The 25,475-nt window shown below is 39.1% G+C and overlaps 2 protein-coding genes across 2 annotated transcripts in view; both read right to left on the minus strand.

Moving 5' to 3' along the window:
* Positions 1-4,673, minus strand: part of LOC139744033 (uncharacterized) — an 82,302-nt gene extending 77,629 nt beyond the window's left edge. Inside the window, exons 1-2 of the mRNA XM_071654494.1 lie at positions 4,662-4,673; positions 3,865-4,224 (exon numbers count right to left, since the gene is read on the minus strand). Of these exons, the coding sequence (XP_071510595.1) occupies positions 3,865-4,224; positions 4,662-4,673 (372 nt within the window). The remainder of the gene's footprint in view (positions 1-3,864; positions 4,225-4,661) is intronic.
* Positions 4,498-25,475, minus strand: part of LOC139744034 (uncharacterized) — a 63,849-nt gene continuing 42,871 nt past the window's right edge. Inside the window, exons 11-17 of the mRNA XM_071654496.1 lie at positions 19,546-19,635; positions 14,078-14,125; positions 12,712-12,823; positions 11,712-11,890; positions 11,324-11,440; positions 8,226-8,345; positions 4,498-4,934 (exon numbers count right to left, since the gene is read on the minus strand). Of these exons, the coding sequence (XP_071510597.1) occupies positions 4,806-4,934; positions 8,226-8,345; positions 11,324-11,440; positions 11,712-11,890; positions 12,712-12,823; positions 14,078-14,125; positions 19,546-19,635 (795 nt within the window). The 3' untranslated portion in view covers positions 4,498-4,805. The remainder of the gene's footprint in view (positions 4,935-8,225; positions 8,346-11,323; positions 11,441-11,711; positions 11,891-12,711; positions 12,824-14,077; positions 14,126-19,545; positions 19,636-25,475) is intronic.

Genomic DNA, 25,475 nt, shown 5'->3' on the forward strand with positions numbered 1-25,475 from the left:
GTGCCGATGAAAAATTTGCTTTCCACTTGCTGGAGTTGCATGAACAGTTTTGCAGGAATTTAGAATGTGCAAATTCGTGTTACGGCATGCACGGTGGAATTGTAATGCCACGGCTTACGCCAATCAAGCAACCCCAGCTCACCAAGTCAACAACTTCAAGGAATCCAGATCCAGATGATGTGTAAGTAACGTTAGAAGTCTATTACATGAATCAATGATTGAAGTGGAATGACTTTTTCTAATCTATCTTTAACTGCTAGGGCCTTTGCGTTTCATCGACAAGTAGGCCTATTTTTCTATGTATAATTCCGCGAAAAACTTCTCTAAGTTCTCATTTATGTCAAATTATGATAACGCCGTAATCGAAATGACATTTGCTGGGTCAGTTTATCGCTTCTTAAAAACTGACCCAGCAGTAGGCAGCAAATGTCATTAGTCAGGGAATCGCAAGTAGTGGTAAGTTTTTTGTCATCACAGTATTGAGAATTTAAAGTATTTCATGTGCAAATGTAGAATCTAGATAGATACAGAGAGGTCACTTTCCTGAGCAGCTAGCGTCAACAATCCAGGTTAAATTTGCATAGCCAGATTTCATGGCTGCGATTCAAATACTGTTTGTCCCCATTGATTTAACTGTATAGCAAAGTCTCCTCTTTCATCATATTTAGGGGCCCTACATTTTAAGTTTGGTTAAGGAATTTTGATAAAGATTGTAATTTTCATAAGCTTGGCAAAAGTTTCAGGCATCTATGTTGCATTTATAGTCAAACTTCCAATGCATTTGGTCCAATAATTTGAAACCAAATTCAAGTGATCCAGTGAAGTGTACATCTTTTCATGTGAATTTCTACAAGTGTGTTGAAATGTAAATTCTGAAGAAAAAAAAATTGATCCTTTACAGTTGAAATTCGTTAAAGTTTGGTTACACCGACAGTGTCAGGTCAGTGGTACAAATGCTGTAGTAACTACAGAGTTACAGTAGTGTACGTACAATACCCTTGTACGTGAAAGTTACAGTTTTATTTACCTTCACATCTTCATATAGGAGTGTCTAATAGGGATGTTGATTGGTGTGGAAGTTGTTGATGAACAACAGTTCATAAGAATCCATTGTTTTAATTCTAATACAGATATTTGTCATAGATCAAGGGGCAATATGAACCTATCAATAGGTAACATGCTAATATGTACAGGTATGAGCTTCATCAAGTACGATTAATTGGTATCCGTGGCACATCCCGTATTTGTTGATCAAAGGTACGCCTCTGATTGGTATTTTAACCAGTGTTTGGTAGAAAGCTAACCCATTACAATGGCTTTGCGATGTTACACTGAGTTGACTATGGACAAAGGTCTACTGTCCGCGATTTTCATTAATTTGTAGGGCATTTTTCACACATAACCTCAAATACTGATACCTGTGATAGGTTTATTTATAATGGTTATCCTTCGAACTGTATTGTTGAGACAATAGTGTTCTGTTTGTTTGTGTAAGAGGGAGATAGACAATAATTTCTTTATGCTCCTGTCTGAAGAAGGCATTACATCTTATTTGTCATGTACTTATCTATGAGTTTTAATGTTCACTTTGTGTGTGTGTGTGTCTTTTTTTTAAAGATTATTCACACCAGGCTAAGCTGACAGAACTATAACTGTGAGTTTACCTAGTCAAATGAAAGGGTTTCGGCATTGCTTCTTACATATAGTATATTCCAGGCAGGTGATACAACGCTCACCTTCTTCATATTAGTTAGTAAAACAATGAAGCGTGCAAAAATACTGCATAAATGTGCAGTGCAACTGTGGCCGTTGGCCGTTGGCCCTGCACGGGCACAGTCGCTTCCCCGTCCTGAATTTATGTACACACGCCAGGGCAAGTACATCATGATACAGGCAGGGTCTCCGACCCAATCGTCCGCGTTCAGAATAGACAACTCGGCGGTAATATCCGCTACCCATGACGATGTGTCATCGTCCATGATGGCCACCCTATCTATTATAATGTGGTCTGCACTCACTAATCTGATCTGATCTGATGATTACAGTATAGTTGACGAGTGACGACGATCGACGATGCGATGAAGAGAATGCGTAGTCGTACGAAGTATACGCAGCTAGCTAGCTACTAGCTCATGCGAACATCACTCACATTACACAAAACGTACTGTCCCGCGCTCAGCAAGCGATCGCGAGCAATCGAGATACTATAGCGCGATACATTGCTTTAGGGATGTCTTGCGCACACACACATTTCGCTTCGTAGCAACTTCGGAAGCGAGTTTACGTGCTGTCGCCCGCGGCTGAAATATGTCCATGTATCCTCGCGACTGGGTGTCTTTAAACATTTCCTTTTTCGCATTGCTGAATGGTTGATACTCCATCATCACGGAATTGAATGTGAAAATGCTGCCTGATTTGCAGAACCTGTACACTCAGCAGACACAGCATATGGCCCATGGACCCCCATCATCCAATGATGTGGTATTAAAAAAAGGCATAAGTGATTTGCATGCAGAACACTTGCACTATAAAGCAGCAATTCAGTTTACCCAGTTATACACGTGTATCTACAGCAGCATCACAAATTCATACTGTTACAGTACCATGACCTCATTCATTCTCTCTCTCTCTATCTCTCTCTCTCTCTCTTTCATGGCATCTATAAAAGTGTAACCTTACACTTTGAAACTAGCAATTAGTAACCATGTCAGATGAGATTTTTTAGACAGGGTGAGACATTTAAATATGAGACTCACAGCTTTAAAAAAAACCCATATGATAACTGATCAAAATCAGATGTAAATTTGTATAATTATTCAGCTTGAGGAAAGGGTTGTCCCTTCCCTCTGTCACTCTCTGCCTTCCAGTCTTCCTCTCACCATGCAACAGTTTTTTCTACATACACATGGTATTACTGCAAACCTCTCTTCCTCGAGCTTGGACGAGTGATAGAAAATTCTCAACTCTTGGAATGTCACTTTCGAGAAAAGGGGGCTTTGACGGTCAAGGTACTGTCAAAGTTCACTGACCTCCTCTCTAAATTGTGAGCACACAATAAAGTGTCAGTGATGTCACTGACAGATTCTTGTCAGATTCTCCTGTAGACTTTTGTTGGCCTTGTGTTATGAAAATTGAGAAATAGGTGTCACATCGGTGGAGCATAGGTCTACAAAAACTTGAAATAAATACTACTTTCACTAATATTTATGATTCCAACCTTGAGATTTAGATAGCTCTATGATTGTCCTTAACTACCTTTAATAGGAAAAGGGGAAAAAAAACCCCAGCAAATCTTTTAAATAAAAACGTTGCCCCCAAAACATACTTTTTTCTATTAAGGACGAGTGGGAAATATAATAACTCAAGTGAATTTGTGGAAGTTTTGCGATGCGGGTCACTCTTACACTGTGTCAACTGACAATTAGACTCTTTATTTCAGCACAAAAGGGCAATGCAAGTCACATGCAGGGGCAGGGAGAAAACAACTGTATATAAAATGGCAAAAAAATAAAAGAGAATGATAGCCACAAACGGAGTATACACACATATATATATTGCATTCTGGAAACATATATGCATCCACCGGTGGCACCAATGCTTTGCAAAATATAAATCACATTCATCACAATTCACAAACTGTTATGGTGTTCCAAAGAAAACAAAACAAAAGACAAGTGAAAAGTAAACAAAAATTTTTGAATATTCCAGATAATGTAACAGGAGCAATGGCCAAAAAAAAAGAAAAAAAAAAAGAGAAAAGGGTTATGAACAAAATCTAGTTGACACAATGGGCGGTGATACACAGCATGACAAGCATTAGGGTGCAGTGCGCTGCAACAGCAAGGTAGGGCCACTCCTCCTTACCAGGCCCGACGGTATGGTTGGGGGCACGCTGGAAGCCACCCGGGATTGGACCCGCGAGGTCTGCTGCTCCTGTTCAACCAGCACCACTGCCTCTACCTGCGTGGTCTGGTCGACGTTAATCGCCACCGACTTCCGCTCTTCTTCTACTGCCTCCTCTTCTTCCTCCTTCTTTTCCTCCTCCTCCTCCACCTTCTTCTCCGTCTCTGTTCCCTCTGGAGTAGCATCGTCTCTCTGCGAAACATCATTCTCGACCGGCTGGTCACTCTTTTCTGTTTCTGTTTCACACTTTCCTCCTTCCATCTCACCACTACCATCCTTACCTTCTTCTGCTCCCTCCCTCTCCTTCTCCGCCTCTTCAGGCTAGGGAAGCACATGGGTGTAACGCAAGGTACACAAGATTATGCAATCTTTACAAAAGCATACAAGGGTGTTCCTTTTCATGTCTCACTCCTTGTCACACTCTCTTTTGTTTTTTGCGTCAAAGAGTACATCTAAATTTGACACACACACATATAGAATTTTGCAAAGATAGATATCCGACAGCATTCGATAAATATCATTATAAGTTTCTTTGCATTTAACTTGTAATCTATCATGACTGAAACAAAGACACAAAAACTGGATGCTATTAGAAAGTGAGCTGATATCAAAGTACTGTAAAAGTGGGTATCATTTGCGATGTGGACATGTTCACGCAACCAGAAACTTGTGCAAATCTAAAGCACGCAAATATTTTTGCTTGCCATATGTTCCAGTAATTAATGTCTTGATTCCATGGAATTACACACATGCGATACTCCTCTTATCATGCTGAGCGCATAAAAATTACCCATGCGAAAATACCCACTATTACAGTATTCCTGATGTCAATTTCACATCTAGATATTATCAACCTATAGTCCTGTCTATGCTTGTACTTGAAGAAATGCATCTGCAGACGGTCAACTCACCGTTTCTTCCTGGACTGGTTTGACCATGTCCATCGGGTTGAACTCTCCAAGGTACTTGGCCCTCTGTTCGGGGGTCAGTTTCTTGAGGGCATTATGCTCCATTGTAATCCCCTTCTTTGTCTGAAAAGTAATCAGTACAAAAACAAAAGAAATCAGTTATTATTAAAGCATTAAAAATCAATGATTCTTCCCTTTGTGTATAATTGTGTGAATTTGTGACAAGTACAATATCAAACATGTATGATGGAAAGAAAATGACCATGTTTAAAGCTACAATGTATAGATATTCATCAATACGCTTTTTTGTTGTCCATTTCTTTCTACTTTATTCTCTCTTTTCCATTTCAATGCACATAATTCTTTTTTTTTCTACTTTTTGGTTGTCCTTGTTCTGTTGTCTATACTGTGCAGTGGACTTTAAAAACATAATTAATAGTTGTGTGAGGGATGTACACATGTACTTGGAATACAGTACCGGTACTGTACGAGCTGAAGTTTTTGGGTATGGAAATTTTCATGGATAGCTATACTTCATGTGTTGTAAGTTTCATGCTTGCGAAGGTATATGGCAGTCATTTTATCGCAACTTCTCCTTTCTTGAAAAATCTAAGAATGAGTAACAAGTGACAATACTAGTAAGTAAGGTTTTTACTCTGTGAGTCACTCAATGCAAACAAGTCATCTGTTCTTCATTCAAAGTACTGTATTCATAAGTTGTTATGTCTCAGATATTGCTACATCATGACTCACTTAGCATGCTACATTTACACTAAGTTACTATAGGTAAGTTGTGCTGGCACGGCTGATTTTTTGTTGTTGTTGTTCTTTAGAAATTATAATTTGGAAGTTTGTTTTCATGCATTTTTACATAATATTTTCACAGTTCAATGGCAATTCATAAAAATTTGTGAAAATACAACTATTGCAAAAATTTCAGCTCCTACAGTATTTTGATCTACAGAAAATAAAAGCACATTTTGCTGCACGTGAAAACATCTTGCTTTATATAACACTCAAACAGACAGGTTGACAAAAATAGGCCTGAAGTCTTTTCTGCTTGAAACAAAATACACCTACATGTACCTCCAGACAAAAACACATCTTGAGAGTACCGGTAATATGACATGAAAAGGACTTCCTCTCGTTGCTATGTTTAGTGTTTGATGGACAGAGGAGCCAAAAAAACATATGATGTGGGAAGCCACGGAAAATCCTGGCCTTTGTTTGAGAGCTGACCTTTACTATCTAGCCCCCTATTACACTTTTGATAGAGAAGGAGTTGCATAATTCATGCAATGGAATAAACTTGTATTCACTTTTGCATATTCATTCAAGGAGGTTAGGTATTCTTTCAATCCTTTAATATCACTTTGCAGGTCAGTTCATTTGATGTGCAGCATATTCGAATAATTCCAACAAATTTCAAATAATTCAAACTGCTGGATAAAAGCACTTAAGATAACTCCATCACTTGGATTCCTCTAGAAAGGGCTGGATGAAGCAAAACTGCTATAAATATGCATTTACCCACAGTTTGCATTTTTCTACAACTTTCTCTCTCATTACTGCCTGTTCTAAAACACAAACACTACACATTGGTGCACTTCTGTGGACGCAATATTTGCGAGCTTGTCAATGACACCAAGTGCCTAAAACAAAAAAGACCAATAAAAGCATTTCTTTGGCAATCATGCCTACACAATGACTTTTCGACTGTGAATGCCGCCGCACAAGGCAATGAAATTATCTTGACCAAAGAAGCCATTTCACTCATTACGAAACTCACTACTGCCAAGCAATGTACACAACATGTAAAGTAGGCTCACAAAGACAAAAACAAAACTTCTCCAAGCAGTTGCAGCACACACATTAGCTGTTAATCACAGGAGCTCTTATCATTGGTCACTGGCCAACACAAGACTTGATAGGGAGCTTTAGATTTTCATGACAGGGATGTTCAGAGGGAAAAAAAAAAACCTGTTCTGAGCATGCGCAGAATTGCATATCAAAGTCGATTTATTTATAGCTCACGTTGTCTGAGTTTCACTACGCGTTCTGTGCTAATCTCTAATCTCATTTCTGCTCACTTCACGACGTAGAGGGCTACTTTATGCAACGATCATATGGGGGCGCCATTTGATTTTTAATAGGTTGCGTCTCCGCCTAATCTAAAGCTCCTTTTCAGCAAGACCCAGGGAGAGAGGAAAATGTCCAATGCACCTATCGTCTCCAACGTCCGCGACGCAAATCTAATGCTCCCTATTGTCTCCTGCATGCTCCTCTTCTATATTGTGCAAAGTTTTTTAACAGGCTTCCTCTTTGAAAAGCAGCGAGCAGTAATCTTTATAACAGATACAGTATTTCAATTTTTAACCAATTATACATCTAATATGGCTGAGGCACAAATAATTAGTTTGCATTACCTCTTTGTTTCCATCCTTGAAATGTTACGAGCAAAAATGAAGCACACAATCTCTTCTGGTTTTTGTTTTTGTTTTGTTTTTTAAAGTGATATGCATTGTACAAACTGGGCAAGCAAATCTAATGATTAAATATGAATATCAAGTTTTGAATTTAATATCAAACATTTTGCAGAACAGATTAGTGGACCCTATCCAAGGGTTTGTTTGTTTTTTGTTCATTTTTTTTTCTTTTTACCCTGAAAAAATTCAATTCACAATAAATCAACAAAAAAAGAAGGTCCCATTGGTTATTGAGTGTACCTGCTAGAGTGTACAACCTACAGTATATAAAAAATTCTGCATATATTGTACTCGCAATCATGCCAGAAGTCACACTTGGTGAGTACACTTCAGCAGTGTTTAACCCATTGAGGACGGTTTGAGTTTGCTACAACACGCATTTCCCATAGACGTTTGCCCGAGTATACTCGGGACTCGTCCTCAATGGGTTAAAGGACAAGTTCATCTTCATAGACATGTGGATTGAGTGAATGCAGCAAATATTAATAGAACACACTATAGTTTGAGGAAAATTGGACAATCCGTTCAAAAGTTGTGAATTTTTGGAGTTTCTACTCAGTCACTGCTGGATGAGAAGACTACAGCAGCTTGTAATGTCACAGGTGTAGAACGATATACAGAAAATAAATGGGAACTTTTTTCAAAAGATAAAATTTTGCAAAATACTCTTTATATTTTCCTTATATTGCTATACGCATGTGACATCATACACGTACACTGTGTAGTTTCTCTTCCAGCAGTGACTGCACAGATATTAAAAAAACAAACATTACTTTTGAATGGATTGCCCAATTTCCCTAAATCTTTCACTAATGTGTTCTACTGATAGTGCTGCATTCACCAGATCTATATATACATGAAGATGGACTTGTCCTTTAATGACAGCTCCGTGACAGGACTTTGCCATGCCAGAGGGGTGCGGACTCACCGTTTCGCCATGCTCCTGGACGAACGTCTCAAGCTGAGCCATGGCCTCGTCTGCCTCCTTCTCAGCCTCCTGCTGGAGTTCCTTGGCTGTGTCCACTTGCTTGATCAGGCCATGACGCTCCTGGAGAGAATAATGCAAGCAAGACATGTATATACAATTGTAACTATACACACACACACAGCAAGTAACTTTAAGCCCTGATAGCATGGGGAACTAGAAATGTCGCTACAGCGACTGGTTATACCCCCGTCAAACAACATTTTATAAGCTTTGGTCAAAACAACATTTGATAAGCTTTGGTCAAAAAACTGAGGAAGTAGTTAAATCCGCAAGATCTTTCCTTGATCTTCTGCCATTAATATGCCGTTACCATGGCAACGTACTTTCGGGTACTATCGAAAAATGCGTCTTGCACATCTACAACCAAAGGCACACGTCTGTACCAAGTTTCATGGAAATTGGGCAAAAACTGAGGAAGTAGTCTGCAACACAAAATTTTCCATCATTTTGGCTCATAATATGTGAGCTGTTACCATGGCAACATACTTTTTGTCACTGTCAAGAAATGTGTCATGCTGACCTATATCCTAAGACAAACATTCAATACGAATTCCATGAGAATTGGAAGAACACTGATGAAGCAGTTTTGCCATGAAGCATTTTGCCCTATATTTTACCAATAACATGCCGTTACCATGGCAACGCACTTTTTGCCACTGCGGAAATATGTGTCTTGCACATTAACATATTCAGATGAACATCTGTACCTAATTTCATAAAAATTGATCAAAAACTGTGGGAGGAGTTCGCGACGCAAGATTTGTACCCATTTTTGCCCATAATATGCCGTTACCATGGCAACGTACTTTTGAGTACTGTCAAAAAATACGTCTTGCACATCTACAACCCAAGGCACACATCTGTGCCAAGTTTTATGGGAATCGGTTGAAAACTGAGGAAGTAGTTCGCGACGCAAGATTTGTACCCATTTTTGCCCATAATATGCCGTTACCATGGCAACATACTTTTGGGTACTGTCAAAAAATACGTCTTGCACATCTACAACCCAAGGCACACATCTGTGCCAAGTTTTATGGGAATCGGTTGAAAACTGAGGAAGTAGTTCGCGACGCAAGATTTGCAACGGACCGACCGCCCGACCGACCGCCCGACCGACCGCCCGACCGCCCGACCGACCGCCCGACCGTCCGCTGATTCCTATATACCCCCTTCAAACTTCGTTTGGCGGGGGTATAAACATGGGTAGTCAGGACCTAGAAATTTGCTGCCCACTGGGGGCATTCGAAAGCCAGGAATCACGTCATCAAAATATGTGTATTAAAGCACATGCTCATCAGTAATGCGTGACTCCAGTCAAGATACTTTGTCCGTGTGAATACTTGCATCGAGATCCATAATGAAGCTGTACACAATTTGTTACAGGGGACTCTCGAATATATCCAAACCAGGTCCTCCTACCCACCCCATGAATCGCGACGATATGAGGTCTTTAAAAGTAATATTACACCATTCTAGAAACTCCTGTGACAATGCCCCCCCCCCCCCTCATCTTTATTTATTGTTGTTGTTCTATGGAGGTTCCTGGAGATTTCTTACAATAATAATCATGCATTCAGTCTTCAATTCAAATATACTGAAGAGCAGTGGCGGATCCTGGGAGGAGTGCACTTGGTGCGCGCCCCCCTATATTTCTTATCTAAAGACAGAAGAAATAAAAAGAAAGAATTGGGGGAGGGGCGTGCATGCCCCCCTTTAATTTTGTAAAGGCACCCCCTCTTCGCATAATTCATGGATCCGCCCCTGCTGTAGAGACATGACTGTTTTCACTTTGAGGACCCGGTAGCATGGAGCTACCATGCACTGGGAAGGCTGGATGGCCTGTCCTGGATATACTTGGAAATCCCTGTAACAGGTTGTGCAGAGTTTTATCACTGATCTCTATGCATCAAAGTCCACACACAGTCAAAAAATGTCAACAGGAGTCAAATGCGACCAATGAGTGTACCATTTGATTCAGGAACAGTGTATTAATTTGCTGATGGGCCATTCTATTCCAAGAGGCCGCTGCTACTCGTGGTTTTCTACAGTACCCTGGTGGGCAGTGACTGAAGGTTACGTTTCTTTCCCTACACTACCAGGGCCCCGTTGCAAGAAACTTGCAATCAATTGCAAATAATTGCTAATTTTGAAACAACCATTCTGATTGGCTCAGGGTCTGCCCTATTAAGAAGACATGCATGCGACAATGATTTTGATTGGCCAGTGACAATCAGTTGCAAGTTGCGCTTAAACACAAAGTTTCTAGCAACGGGGCCCAGGTCTTATACTCAAACACAAGCTACAGCCATATACACCTCTTCAAAACTCCTCTGTTTGCAAAAATGCATGTTGACTTGATATAGCCATGGGCATGTGTAGAAATCAATAATGCTCATCTGCAGGGATATCTCTTTTGCATGATATTTACCATCTGAAGAATGATAGCTCTGACTACCTGTGAATGAGGCAAAATTTTGACAATCTTTTTTTTTTTTGAGACAAGATTTTTTGCCTCTGACGAAGATTTTGCTAGGATCGAAAGCTCAGGCCCCTTTCAACTCAATTTGACTCCATTGGCTTGCCATTATTGGATAAGGAGTTTTCAGCCATTTTTTTAATTTTTTTGCTACCTGTGAATGATTTCGAGAACACTAGCAAACAGAAAAAGGGAGTACACGTCAGGGAAACATTCAGGTGGTGAGCAAAGTTGCCACGCCACCAAGGAGTCGTTTTTGGAGTTGAGGCTGTGACAGAAAAAGTCACAGGAAGCATTCCATATTGACCTGAGTACCAGTTTCTTTCTGGAGTTCTGTTTAATGTGATCTCTTTTTTCTTTTTTTTCTTTTTTTTTGTGTGGGGCTTATTCTTTGGCAAATGAAAAGGAAATTTACATATTGGCTTTAAAAGTCGTTTAGATGTTAAATCTGTCTCTTACAGTCACGGTAAGGCTTCACTGCAAGGCTCAAAATTCGATACTAATGACTGGGGTGGCACGTATGTGGGTGAAATAAACAGGAAGAGAGTATATTGACACGTACCCTGTCCCATTTCTCTTTGCTGTCTTTGACGTGATCTCGCAGCTGTTTGATCTTCTTGTGCGTCTCCTCCTGGCTGGTACTGATCTGGTGCTGGAGGCCTTGCACAATGAACAGAGCCTTGAAGTGGAGGAGACAAAAACATGGAGTCATTGAAAATACTGCTGTAAAAATAATAAAGAGGTACAAAAACCTGTATATATTGTGCTGACTAAAAAGGGAGAGTCCAATCATATGGAATCTCTTACTTGTTTCTTCTTCATTCACACAAGGTCAATCAACAACGTTTCCTTGTGATTTAAATATATCTGTTTTTTTTTATATATTAAGATTCATGGCAACTGGGCAAAAAAATACAGAAGGAAAAAAAAAAGGTTTTGTAAGTGCTGACCTCCTTGCGGTACTGCTTGAAGGCTGAGGGAAGCTGCTCAGGGGATACTTTACTCCATCTCTCCTCATCCTCAATGGGGATTTTCTCCTCAAAGAGGACTTCATGCACGGGCTCCAGGTTAGACTTGTTCCTCACCGGACGCTTTGGCGTCCCAGTCTTTCGCGAGCTGTCATCCAGGTCTAGCACACACACAAAAAAACCAAAACACAGAAACAAAACAAATACATTTTCAAGCAGTTTTAAAACACAGAATGAATGATTTTCATATCTTCCTCATCACTGCTTGTTGTTTTTGTTTTTTGTTCTCCTATCTTTTCATAACATTCTACACAGGAAAATTGAGGCAAATGAGAATATAGTTTTACCTAACAGAAACAGTGTCAACAAGTCTGCACATGGTACCTCAAGGACATTACAAGTCAACAACACTTCTCAAAAATGGGAACTATGAACCCTCTTGCAACTCCTGCAGAAATCACTTTTGATCACTCTCTTTCTATACAGTACATCCCCCCATAAACGAATTACAATCAGAATTTTGCCCTGATCACTTCCCATATGATCAAACTGTCTAAATGCTACTTCAGTTGTAACATTCAGACCATGTAGTCATTCATCTACTACCCTGACACAGTTGCATCCATTCATATCAAAGCTTCAAATCATGATATGTCTACCTTCAATTAAAGTACGGAATAAGGGTCAAATCTTGAATCAAACCAATCCTTCCCAGGGGACATAAAGTTGTTGGTCCCTTGGTTGCTAGGCTAGCAAGTACTCATTGCTCCTTCAGTGGCCATGGAAATAAATTCTTATTACAAACTGGGAGCAAGTGATTAAGTGGCACATCTTATATTTTTTGTGAAGGCAGTACAGGACTGATAGTGATGACCTTCAGAAGTCTCAAAGATATCAACAGTAGAAAGTGCTGTGTGTGCATCACAGATTGCACCACTTGCTCTTAAATTTCCATACTTTTGACACAGCCTGTACACCCTACCTTTGTTGATAGTTTTTGGTGTGGGAGGTTCCAGGACTTTTGGTGTCTGCGGTGGTGTTGGCTTGGCTGGCTTGTCAACGGAAACATCGGTCGCTTGTCGACTCAGCGGTTCCTGCAAAAGAGAAGATATACACTGGACATTAACTGCACTGAATCCCTTTAATAAAGCCCATTGAGGACGAGTCCCAAGTATACTCAGGCAAGTGTCTATGGGAAATGCGCGTTGTACCAAAATCAGCCTGTCCTCAACGGGTTAATAGTTGACACTCCTGAGGAGTTTATATCCATGTGAAGCTTACGTAAAGAGTTTAAAGTAAATCTGAAGGATTTATTTTTAAATCTACTTTATGAAACATTAACAATGACTGGTGTATTGACAATTTAAAATAAAACAGAAATGTGGTTCCTGAGATTGATTGTTTAAAGGGATGGGACAGTTTTGGCTGAGATGGGCTTTTAGGTTTCCAATGTTTTTAATGATGAATCTTTGAGATAATGAGAAATCTCTCCTATGAAATATGAAAGAACATATAAATTCTAAGAGGAATACAAAGTTTATTCAATGAAAATTGGTTTTGAATGGCTGAGATACAGGTAATATGGATATCTTAGCCATTTCAAAAAAATTTCATCAGATAAACTTTGAAATCCTCTTGGAATTGTACATGCTTGTATGTTTTTTCATTAAAGGACAAGTTCACCTTCTTAAACATAAGGATTGAGAGAATGCAACAATATTAGTAGAACACATCAGTGAAAGTTTGAGGAAAATTGGACAATCGATACAAAAGTTATGAATTTTTAACATTTTTGTGTTTGAACCGCTGGATGAGGAGACTACTACAGCTTGTGAGTCATATGCGTACAACAGTACATGTATAAAGAAAATGTAAAGAAAATTCAACATATTTTCACTTTTTTCGCATAATAAAAGAGCACTTGACTTGCCTCTTTCTAAAGGCAGGGGGAATAATATTACCCATATGTCGGTAATGAGTCAGGGGAATGTGTACTTTTTTCAAAAGATGAAATTTTGTGAAATTCTCCTTATATTTTCCTTTATTGTTGTAAAGATGTGACAGCTAAGTTACTCATACACTGCAGTAGTCTTCTCATCCAGCGGTTACTGCACAAAAACTTCAAAAATCCATAACTTTTGAACGGATTGTCCGATTTTCCTCAAACTTTCCATGATGTGTTCTACTAATATTACTACATTCTCTCAATCCTTATGTTTATGAAGGTGAAATTGTCCTTTAAGTGTTTTCTACACAGTAAGTCCCTTGCAAAAAGTTAAAAGCTGAATCCCCACCTAAACCAATACTACACTACACCTTTAAATGTCTAAAGACACCTATCAGCTTACCTGTTTCCTAGTGGACTGTCTGCTGGATAAACTGCTCTTCAGTTCCCGCTTTAAGATAAAAACAGAAAAAAAAATGTAAGACAGGAAAAGCTTCAAAATATAATGTTTCTCTACAAAAGAAATTTCCATTTCAATAAGAATTTTTTTTTGTCAATCAGTTGCAAAAGAAATTTTGTAGGTAAATTATGAACTTTTTAATGGTTTCATGAGTTTATTTCTGGTTAATAAATAATTGTGATGCATATAAAGTGTATATGAAGTGTGTACTGCAGACAACAGGTGTGGTCAAACTTGCAAACGACTGAGAAGTCTTTCAAAGTCTTCGCAATCTTTCGTCGTCCGGTCAAACTGGCAGCAGAATTTCTTGATCTTTGGATCGAGAGGTTTTGGTCATTAGTGTGCGTGTGCAAGGAAGAAGATAGAGCATGTTGTCTGACTGCTAGGCTATAAGTGATTATGACATAACAACGAACACATGTACAACACAAGAGTCGTGCACTTTTGAGGCATCGCCAGAAAAGAGGTGGTGGATTGGTCAAGTGACAAAGGTTGCAAGGTTCCAGTCTCTAGCGGTCACACTGGTAAACGATCAAGAAGTTTGGGAGGGGTAGGAGAAAATATTACCTTGTTGGAGTGGAAAGTTTTGCAAGACGTTTCGCAGGAAGTTTACGGTCACACTGGCAAAACTTCGAGATCTTTAACTTCCTAAACTTCTCTCTTTTGCCAGTGTGCTCGTGGATTATGACTAACCCTGAATTTTCTTCACATTTTCTCAGTGCCCCTTCTCCAAAAAAAGAAAAAAATAAGAGTGACATGCTTTCAAGATACACATGAAACTCTCTTTCTTACTATAGGTCAGCCAAATCTTTTGCACCAGAAGTGCACATTACGAAGATTTTACTTTTTTCTCTCTCCCAATCTTTCTCTGGATAACCAGGGGTATTTCATTTTCTTCCCACACTTTGAAGACAGCAAAATACACATCAAGTAGTGTCTCAGATACATGTACTCAAAATATGCGACCCGCTACAACAAAAAGGTCCTAAAGTCGCGCACAGTCGAAGCCGTGAAAATCGGGTTTGAAGTCAGAGCATTAAAATTGGTCAAAACTTACGATTTTCTGATTTTGATATATTATTGGAGTCTAACATGTCTTCTATCATCTGTCGAAATTTTGAAGCAAAATGATCAAAGGAAAGACCAAAATATAGCGTTTTTCTGAGCCATGTTTTTTGGCGTTTCAACGAAGCAGAAACTGGTTCGAAAATTTGGATTGAGCGCCACAGATAGGTTCCGCCCCTAACAACCACCAGAGTGATCTCATTGGTCAGTTTGCTGCTTGCTGCTAACCGAAGCGTGAAGCTCGCACACTGCCCAGTCGACTGGTGCGTGCGGGCGGGGTGCGCTATGCTCAGCCGCTTCTCACATCCTGGTCACTGATTGGTTGGTGAGGAGACCGCCGACGCTGATGTGCTTGAATGAACTCTTCGGGGGTTGCTAGGGCTTACCTTCTATTGTCCAGAGGTGAAAACTGACTTGCGTGTCCCTTGATCGCGATTGCGTCGAAAGGAAGACTTTTAGGGCGCTTTTCTCGAAACAGTGATTTTCCAGACGTCTCGACATGCTCTCTTTTAAACATCGATATCTCCGCAGCCGATTATTTTTATAAAATGTGTTATATATCAATTTAAAGCAGAAAGATTAGGGGATTATATCATGCAATTTTCAAGTAATCGACCTCGCCCGACTTTAGGATCATTTTGTTGTAGCGGGTCACATATACAGTTAAGCTATAGATGCTACAAAATGTACACTGTATATTTCTGGAGCAGAGGGTAAACTCTCTTAACAGTTGACATTTATAGAGCGCCTTCTCCACTGGATACAAAGCGCTATGACATGCCATTCCTGGTCGCCATAGGAGATAAAATATATACAAAATACCAGGCAGCAACAGTATAAGTCCAGCAGTGCACATATACATTGTAGGGACATCAAAATAAATAAGTCTTCAAGTTTTGTTTTGTTTTGTTTTGTTTTTGTTTCTTGTTGCCTGGGTTATCATGCTATGTGCACATAATAAAGATAAGATATGATGACTATAATGATTTTGATGTACACGCAATACCCCTAACTGCTCTGTATGGTTGGGCATTTGCCACTTGAATATACATTGTATTACATTGTTACATTTTAAAAGCCACAGCAAGACTAGTACACTTCTACCATCAGTATGGTTGGTGTGAATAAATGGAAACAAGTTCTATGACAGGATCATCATCATACAAATGTAGGTCACACCAAACAAACAAACAAACAAACAAACAAAAGTGCAGAAGTGACAAATTTACTGTGGCCCTGTATATTGACTTGGTTTCGTAAGTACGTAGATCAATGCGCACTCATGGTACAATATGTACAGGCTGCACAGGTCAGGCTCAATTAAGTACCGGTTATCTTCCCTGTGCAATCTTGCTGATGACTGATTAAGATATGATTATACAATTGTGCTGTATAACATTGTACCTATTTTTGATGCATTCTATTAATACCAAGTTTTGAAAAACAATACCGGTACAAAAAAACAAAAACTTTTATGACTCATTTCAATTATCATTGACAACAGCGATCTTTCTTGGGATAACCGTGAAGGGATTAAAAACAAAACAAAAAAGGTTTGTATTTGATCTTTGAGATGCCACTGGCGATAAAGCTTCTAAAACAAACAAACCGATACAATGTACACAGTGAACTAAAAAAAAGAAGTCACCATTACAGACTTGCAGATACATGTACTTTAAAGGGATAGTACAGTATTAGTGGAGATGATAATTGGGCTTTTAACTTTTTGCGAGATGTCAAGTAAACACCTGTGATATAGTACAGAACATATACCATTTTAAGAGAAATTAGAAATTCATTTGATGAAAATCGGGTTTGGAATGACTGAAACATCCACAAACAAAGTAAAACAAAGCGATCGTAACAAAGTGTGGGTCCCATACTTTATTAGAATCGTTCTTTTTGGGGGATATGTCAGCCATTTCAAAACCAATTTTCATCAAATAAACATTGAATTCCTTATAGAATAAATTACATGCTCTTACATATTTCATAAGAGGTTTCTCATTATCTCACCAAAAAATGTTAGAAACCTGAAATTAGGTCTCAGCCAAAACTATACAATCCCTAATAACAATCATACACTGTTGTTTCTACTTCATAGAAAAGGTAAATATCAATTTTGCTATTCTACAGTGTATATCAAAATCTTTACGTGTTATCTAAGGAAAATAATGTATTCAGGTCGTATAATCATTGTGACCATGATGTATTTTTGTTTTGTTTTTTATATAGTGCCATCTATTAATTGCAATTGATTAGAAATATGACTAGATGGTAAAAATCCAAGCAATAATGAGGGTAAAATGGATGTCACTTTTATGTTTTCAGTTTCATACTGTAATGATATCATCAAGAAATCAAGAATAGAGCTTCATTCAATAACTAGGATTTTTCCACATAAAAATTCGTTTTCTTTATTATGGACTGGAGTTCTCTCTACCCATATCATTTTCATAGGAATCAATCCAATTTTTGGAGATCCTCCAAAATTTGTATTGCTGCTCTCATTTCCTCTATCAAGAGTTATAGCATACTATAAATTGCAAGCTGTGCTGAATGAAATGCAACTGATACTTCAAAAAGGCATTAAAATAAAAAAAAAAATAAACCTGACATTGCAACTCATATACATGTACATGTACATTTAATCCACACAAATGTATCCTTAAATTACATGCTAAAGATTCCACCCCTTCCAAAAAAGACTGGGAAAAATGCATTCACAGCATAAAGCAAGGTTGAAGTACTTGACATACAATGTACATCAGTCAATCTAACTGCCATGATACGTAACTTACAACTGTAATTCATATCTTAATAAAGCAATATTAAAGTGCAACATATATTTTATGAAACACACACCACAATGAAGTGATTCATATCACATCTACAGACATAGTGCTTCACGCTTAATCAACGGCTTTCTTTAACTGCAAACGATAGGAAGCGATGCCCCCCAGGCACCACCCAGACTTACGTCATCCCCCAGGGATTCCATCTCCCAACCCGGTTCCCTGGGCTGGGAGAGGGGGGTCACATTGCTAGCCACCTCCGTCATCTCAAACTCTGACTCCCGCTCCAAATACTACGACGCACATGAAGCATTTGGGAGTGGGGGGAGGGGTAATCAAGGCATGCAGAGGTAACATAACAGGCACAAAGAATATTCCATACAGTGTAATTAAGAGAAATTAATTTTCATCACATTGCCCACCAAAAATATGAATTCCTCATCTGTTAAACATTCTTTTCAGGACCAATCAAGTGATTAGACATTTCGTCTAAGTATTTCCTACCATGCACTCAGTAAGAAGCCCAGTCAAGGATGGCAGCCTTTGGTTTCCATATCACGAAATGCAATTATGTTATTACTAAATGGCTTTGATATTTTCCTTAAAAAACAGCAGACAAGTAGATATATTTTTTTACATGAAGCCACAAAAACCCCCAAATCAATATTCATTGATAGAGCATTTTTCCTTAAACTTATAACCCAAGTCATGGATCATAATATACAGCTGTAATTTGCAGCATTGTAGAATTTATTCTGTTTTAAGCACAATAAGTGTAATTCACTAGTAAGTAATACTGAATATACTGAGTATGACATAATGCACGTATGCTGTCAACAATGACTTCTTAGCTTTAAAATACTCTTTCTATATCATGGTTGTTGCTTTACATGGAATATTTCTTCATTCCTTTCAGATGTTGTTTCCGCTTATGCTGCGTTTACACCATGTTCCCGCCGGCCACAGCAATTGTGTTTTAGGCCATCGAGGACAAAATGGGATGGACGTGAGATAACGCAAGGGGACAGGACGGGCAAACCTGACAGGCTGTGATTGCCGTGGGCAACACGTCAGATTTTTAAACAGTCAAAAATTTTGCCATGGCAGTGTGGATGCTGATGTGAAACCTAGCAGGCGGTAATTAGAACAGGGTGAACGCGACAAAACGTGGCACCATGTAATAGGCCGTATGAAACAAACTTGGATGTCGTTCACAGTGGGATGCGACAGGAAAATATTGGTAAACATGCATGTAGGCTAGCCAAACCAGACGTTGTAAGAACGGCGTCTGATAGCTACGTGTTCACTGGAGCAAGGACTGGAATTTAAAAAAGACTAGAATATGGAAGGAGAAAAAAAAAGGTAATATCCAATCTACCCATGGCGTGATACAATGTACATTTCAGGTAAATGGGGCTGCTGTGCATGGCCATGGGGAACATGGTACGTACATGTAGCATAATGACTAAGGACTTCATGGGGCAATGCCATGAAGTCATGACAATGGATAAATCAAGATGATACTCTATACCCAACTATTACAAGTCTCACCCCAGATGATTTTCTGCTGACGCTCTTTGATAAATCTCGCTCGTCCTCTGAGTCCGAGGCCCAGGTTTTAGGCTGGTTCAAGGCTTCCTCCTGTCACAAAAAAAAAATGAAAATAGAAGAAGACGAAAACAAAGAGTTTAGTCAAAACAAAAACATAAGAAAAGACAACACTGATATCCAAGGAATGAATTGATGCTGAACGTTAACTTTCAGAGTAACTGTACAGACTTATGATATAGAGACTCCCTGAGATTACAATTGCATTCCTGTTAAAAACAAAGTGACTTTATTGCTAGAGTCACACATGGCCGGGTCAGAAAACGGATTTGAGTCGAGTGAAAATGAGTCGGATTAGTCCCGGAATGGAGGGCAATTTATGCTACAGTCACACACGGCCAGATTTCGAAACAGGTCCATAAGGAATTAAAACCGTATCGTCCCCGTTCGAGCCATAGAGACCCATACTGACCCGTATCAAACTGTATAAAAATCTGATTTAAAATCCTTAACTGAATCCTTTTCGACCCCCATCAACCCGTGTCAACTGGCTTCGACCCATACTGACCCGGATGTATACCTTGTCATCATCCGTTGCATGAAGGTAATGCGGTATACGGCAAGGGTCCATACGGTTTTACGCTGCGGGTTGCAGCAGGTCGATGCGAGTCAATGCGGTTTGAACCGGGTCAATTCGGATATCAATACGGAATTGAAATCTGTGAGAAAATTTTGAACATGGCCAAAAATTTTTCACCACCATATCATAGCCCCGGAATCCATCAGGAATTGACACAAGTTACTATGCGGGTCAATGTGGGTCTCTACCGCTCAAACTGGGTCGATAAGGTTTTAATTCCTTCATGGACCTGGTACGAAATCCGGCCACGTGTAACTCGTTGCGTTGACATGACAGCACGAGTGTATCTCATGATCAAAACCACAAATTGACCTGAAGACAATCAAACTCTAGGGCCATTATCCTGCATGAAAAATTCCCTGTTGCATTTTTATCTTTGCAGGACTAGAACATGATCATAATCATCAAACGTAATTTCTCAAGTGGTGTAGAAAATGGAATTCAGAAAAGCGAAATGCTTTCTGCATCTTGCAACACATTTTCTCTATCTAAATTTTGATTTCTTGCTGTTGACATGGTCATTTCAGAGGAAAGCATGAAAAATAAGTTTGCATTTTGCCCAAAGCATACTAATTGTGTCATAACCTGCCTTTGTAGCAAATTGAAATACATTGCTTTTGTCACCATGTAAAATCTATATCACTGTACAGGTATGTAACATTACATGCACGACAAGAAAGCAAAATTTCGTAGAAAGTCACCAAAAAGTAGTAAAAGAGAATGAAAAACAAAACAAAATAAAAGAAACGTATGAAGACACACAATAATTATTCTTACACACAGCCATTTCTTTTCTTCTTTTTGTTTTCTTTTTGCTTTCTTTTTCCTCTTGTATATTTTAATACAGAGCATGGTTTACCTGTCTACAGATAATAATACAGATAAGAAATCTGTAAAGTGCTTTAATACTGGTAATCTGAAACATAAACGACCTCATGACAACACTCATAAGCTCTATGGTACAAGCACCCATGAGGAGCAATTGGGCTAAAGTACACTTATAGATCCTTATCTTGCAATGAGTATCAAAGCCAAAGTATATCAACTTCAAACAAATTAATGACATACCTACTGTAATGAGGAGAAGAAACAAATGTTGTATTAGAGCAATGGGTCTCTGAGAAACAGGATATACAAAATTTTGTAGGCAGGGTGGTCCACAACTTGAAATTTTAGCATGTTGCAGGGGGAAAAAAGTGATATTGCGCATGAAAGTATGTGCGCGAAGCGCACATCACGAGCGCGAAGCGCGAAGTCCCTTGCGGCCGGGGTCCAGGGCCCGCTTAAGGGCCCTGGAAGCTCTGGGGTTCTAGATGCTCTCTGGTGCTATCTTAGCCTTATTTTGAACACTTTGATCACCATGATCACTCTGCAATGCCAGGATAAAAATCATTAATATTTGAAAAATTATGTTAATTGTTTGATTATGACATAAGATTTTAAATTGTTCTTGAAATGTTAATATATCGTCCTACTCCTTACTCATAAGACCTTTTGAATATATCTTGAATAGATATACTCCTCAATGGGGATGCTATGATAAATGACAAGGACATCTTGAATTTGTACTACAGTACAGCACACTGACTGTCTTTAATATTATTTACTTTCAGTTTCACCAGGAAGGAGCCACCTCCCTGGTTTCACATTGAAATGCCAAGATAACTGTGTACTCACAAAGTAGATGAGATGAGTGTAGAAAAGTGAGAACTGCACTTTTGCAGCCTACTGGTAAACAGACGTTTAGTTAACTTGAATGACATTTAACAAAAACTCAGATGTAGGTAATTCTATCCACAATAAGCCTTTCCAGAGAGAAATTAAATTTCCAAAGTACAGAGCTGCCAACATTTGGAAGCAAAAATTAGTACTCAGCAGCTGCAAAATTCGTATTTTCCCACCAGAATTCATATTTTTTCAATCTCCTTTTTTTTTTTCTTTTTTGCTATTTTGAATTAAACTTGTCAACTTATGAGGTCTACAGGCTCTAAACATAACATTATGACACATGCCGAAGGATCGAGCTGGTCACCAGCACGATAAAGATGCCAAACTACGCAATGTTCAGCGTTGATTGATTGCTTTCTCGCAATGAATGTGTACAAGTGCAAGTACAACTGTATGTACCTCCAAAAACTTGCTGGGCTGATTATGGAAGCTTCCACTATCTAGCAGGGGACGGGGAATGCTTTCATCTTCTCAAGAGAGCTTCTGTGTGAGCGGATGCAAAACTCTGTTCTGTGTTTCCAATTATTGTTTACTATTTAAACATAATCATGCGTTGTTTTCAGGCTTTTTTATTTTATTGGATTTTAAATATCAGTATTTTCAGAAGTATTCCAATTCCTTTTCCCCTGACTGGAATTGGAAATTCTGCTATAACGATGATCGCAAAATGCCGCGCTGTGTGTGGAAGCGCCGATGCAAACACGTGGCTTCACGTTCAAAATGAAATGGTGCTAGACGGGTTCTCCAGCACTTACCGAAACTTAGTTTTCACTTTAAAGGAATGCGCCATGTGCTCGATCCTGCCTGTAAGAGGTTACTGCAAGTTCGATGGATCGAATGCGCCATAGCTGAGCTGAGCTGAATGGCTTGTTTACGGTAAACATGCAGTTTACGTTCGATACGAAGAAATCATTACGCCTTTCACGAGAGAAAAACACACAAAACAAACAAACAAACAAACAAACAAACAAAATACACCCACGAACGAATGTTGATAGCCAAAACTTTGAAAAGTAATAAGCAGTTTTGATGAGCGTGAACTGGAATTAATTGTCATTACACGTTGTATTAAACCAGGTGATGACTGCATCTCACTGGACCTACAATTGTACTCGTAGTGAATTTGTCTGGTCATACGAGACCTTTAATTCATGTATTTCTGTGATTGCATTTTTAATTGACTGAATAATCAATCCTTTTTTTATTGTTCAGGGAACATTAGATATTCGATCAAGTACACTATAATAGACTGTTCGATGTTTCCTACTATGCGCCAAAAGAAAGGCTATAGAAATAGAATCATGATATCTTTGCAATGATTCCTTTAACTCAACTAATGAGCTGGTTCTTCGATCGATATTTCCAGGATATTTACACGCTGTTTATTCCAGTGCGCGCATTCTTTCGTCTGGCACGCACCTGGGTGTGGCACCTGCTTTTGTGGAAATTTCCACAAGGGAGAGGGGTGGGGTGTCAAGTTTCTTCTAGCCGAAGAGACTGCATACACGATCTCTTCGCTTTTATTTATTGTCATTCGTGCTTTCCCCTTATTCTTTGCTGATATTGAACATTTAGATTGAACTTTACGAAGGTTGCTATAGCACGTGGTTCTTTTTGTTGTGAGGTGTATGTAATTTCTTTTTTTATCATTCTTGAGAGGGGAAAGGAGAGTAAGGGGGAAAGAAGAGTAAGAGGGAAAGGGAAATAAACAAACGTCACGTACGCTCAGCATTCACAGGAATCCGTCTTTTTACACCAGTCACCAGCATAGTTATCATCATCACCATCAGACATCACTCAAGATCATTTTAGCCTTTTCCTATCAACATTAAGAAACACGCATAGGCCCTAATCCCTCGAGATAAATACCTAGGAAAATAAATAACAAATACAAAGTATCAACACCTCCCAACAACACAAACATTTTTATTTAGAAAATACAACAAACAGCACATCGAAGCGGCTGCTGGGATCAAACTCCGAGCTCCGTCGCTTCGATTCGAAAAAGTATTGCAGCGAAGCGGAGAAATCGCCGTTACAAAAATAACAGTGCGAGACACGGAATTACGTTTAATTACTTCAAAGTATAAAGGGAACGGATAAAGTGATATAAAAGGGAAGAAATCGTACCAAACGAGGTGTGAGAAACGACAGAAATTAGTTTAGTAGTAAACTTAGGCCCTAGCAAAATTTTGCAGCACCGAAAGCTACGCGAAAATGAATACACATTGGAAACTCGGTATTGCGACGAGATCCTTGGGATAAATTCAACTTCGGCGCTCGAGTAAAATCTAACTTACTAAAGGTTCAAATGGAACGCATGGCTTTTTAGAGAAAAAATAACCCGCTGAATCTACCAAAAAAAAAAGATTAAACAATTTGCATTTGCTTTACTCCATCGTTCGTTTTTGTTTTTGATTTTTTTTAACGAAAGATGGAGGTAATTTTCTCTCTGCGGCAATGCTTTGAACGTATCTAATTGTGCGTAATTGCTATTGCCGATGGCAAGCTTCCTATAGAATTGATACGAATCCTTTCAAATATACGAAACAAATTCTAAGAAAAAATCCTGGATATCCTGACGTTGAATTCCAGTGGTATCATAAATCCTTCTCACTACCAAAATTTAATCATCTGTTCCTTGCGCCATTTTACCAACCAACTGTTCCTGAAATTTCATCCTAATCTGTTCCCAACTTTTGACTTATTTTGCGAATAGAGAGACAGACAGGCAGACAAACGAACAAACAAACCAAAGCAGCAAAAAAAAAAATATATATATATATAAAATACAACCTTTGGCGAAGGGGGGCATGCATTTCATATCGTTTGTTTTTGCGTAACCCGACAACAAGCGTGACAAGAAGCGAGCACGTGTCAGCCTTCCTCAGCCTCCCTCGGCCTCCGACCCTCTCTTTCCGTCCTATGCATACAGGCGGCTGTCTGTGCCGCTGCATAGGTGTTACTTCACACAAATTGCTGTGTGTGTGGATCCCGAATCAGAGCGCAATCCCATAGCATACACATGTGAGCAGGGAGGTGAGGGAGATAGTGAGCAAGTGTGTGATGTGGTGTTGTGCGAGACTGTACTGATAGCTTGTTGTTGAGCCGCGTTGTGTTGTGATCGGTGCGGTGACTGTGGATAAACTTTTGGCGCTTGTAAACTGCTGCTCCTTTCAACAAGGAGCACTCTCGTAAGTCATTTGCGAGTTAGTTACTTTTAGCATGTCGCAGTTTTATTGGCATGGCGCTTAGAATGTCGCAAGTTTTGAAGGATGTCGCGCAAAAATTTTAGCATGTCGCAGCGACATGCTAAAACCCCTCGTGGACCTCACTGTATAGGTAGGACATTTTTGTTCAATGTTTGTTCGTTTGTCAGTTTGTTTGCTTTTTGAGTGTGTGTGTGTGTGTATGTGCTATGTGCATAGGTTTCATTGGAGTAAGATGCTCAGCAATATACAGTATTGCAAAATAAGCAGCACATATTTTTTGGAGGGAAAAAGTCCATTTTGTCAAGAAAACATTTCTGGGTTTTCTGCATGGGAAATTGGACTGCAAAGGCAGC

This window comes from Diadema antillarum, unplaced genomic scaffold (assembly GCF_040938485.1).
Source record: "Diadema antillarum isolate AM-2024a unplaced genomic scaffold, OU_Dant_1.0 seq00001130_RagTag, whole genome shotgun sequence".
Lineage (NCBI taxonomy): Eukaryota > Metazoa > Echinodermata > Echinoidea > Diadematoida > Diadematidae > Diadema > Diadema antillarum.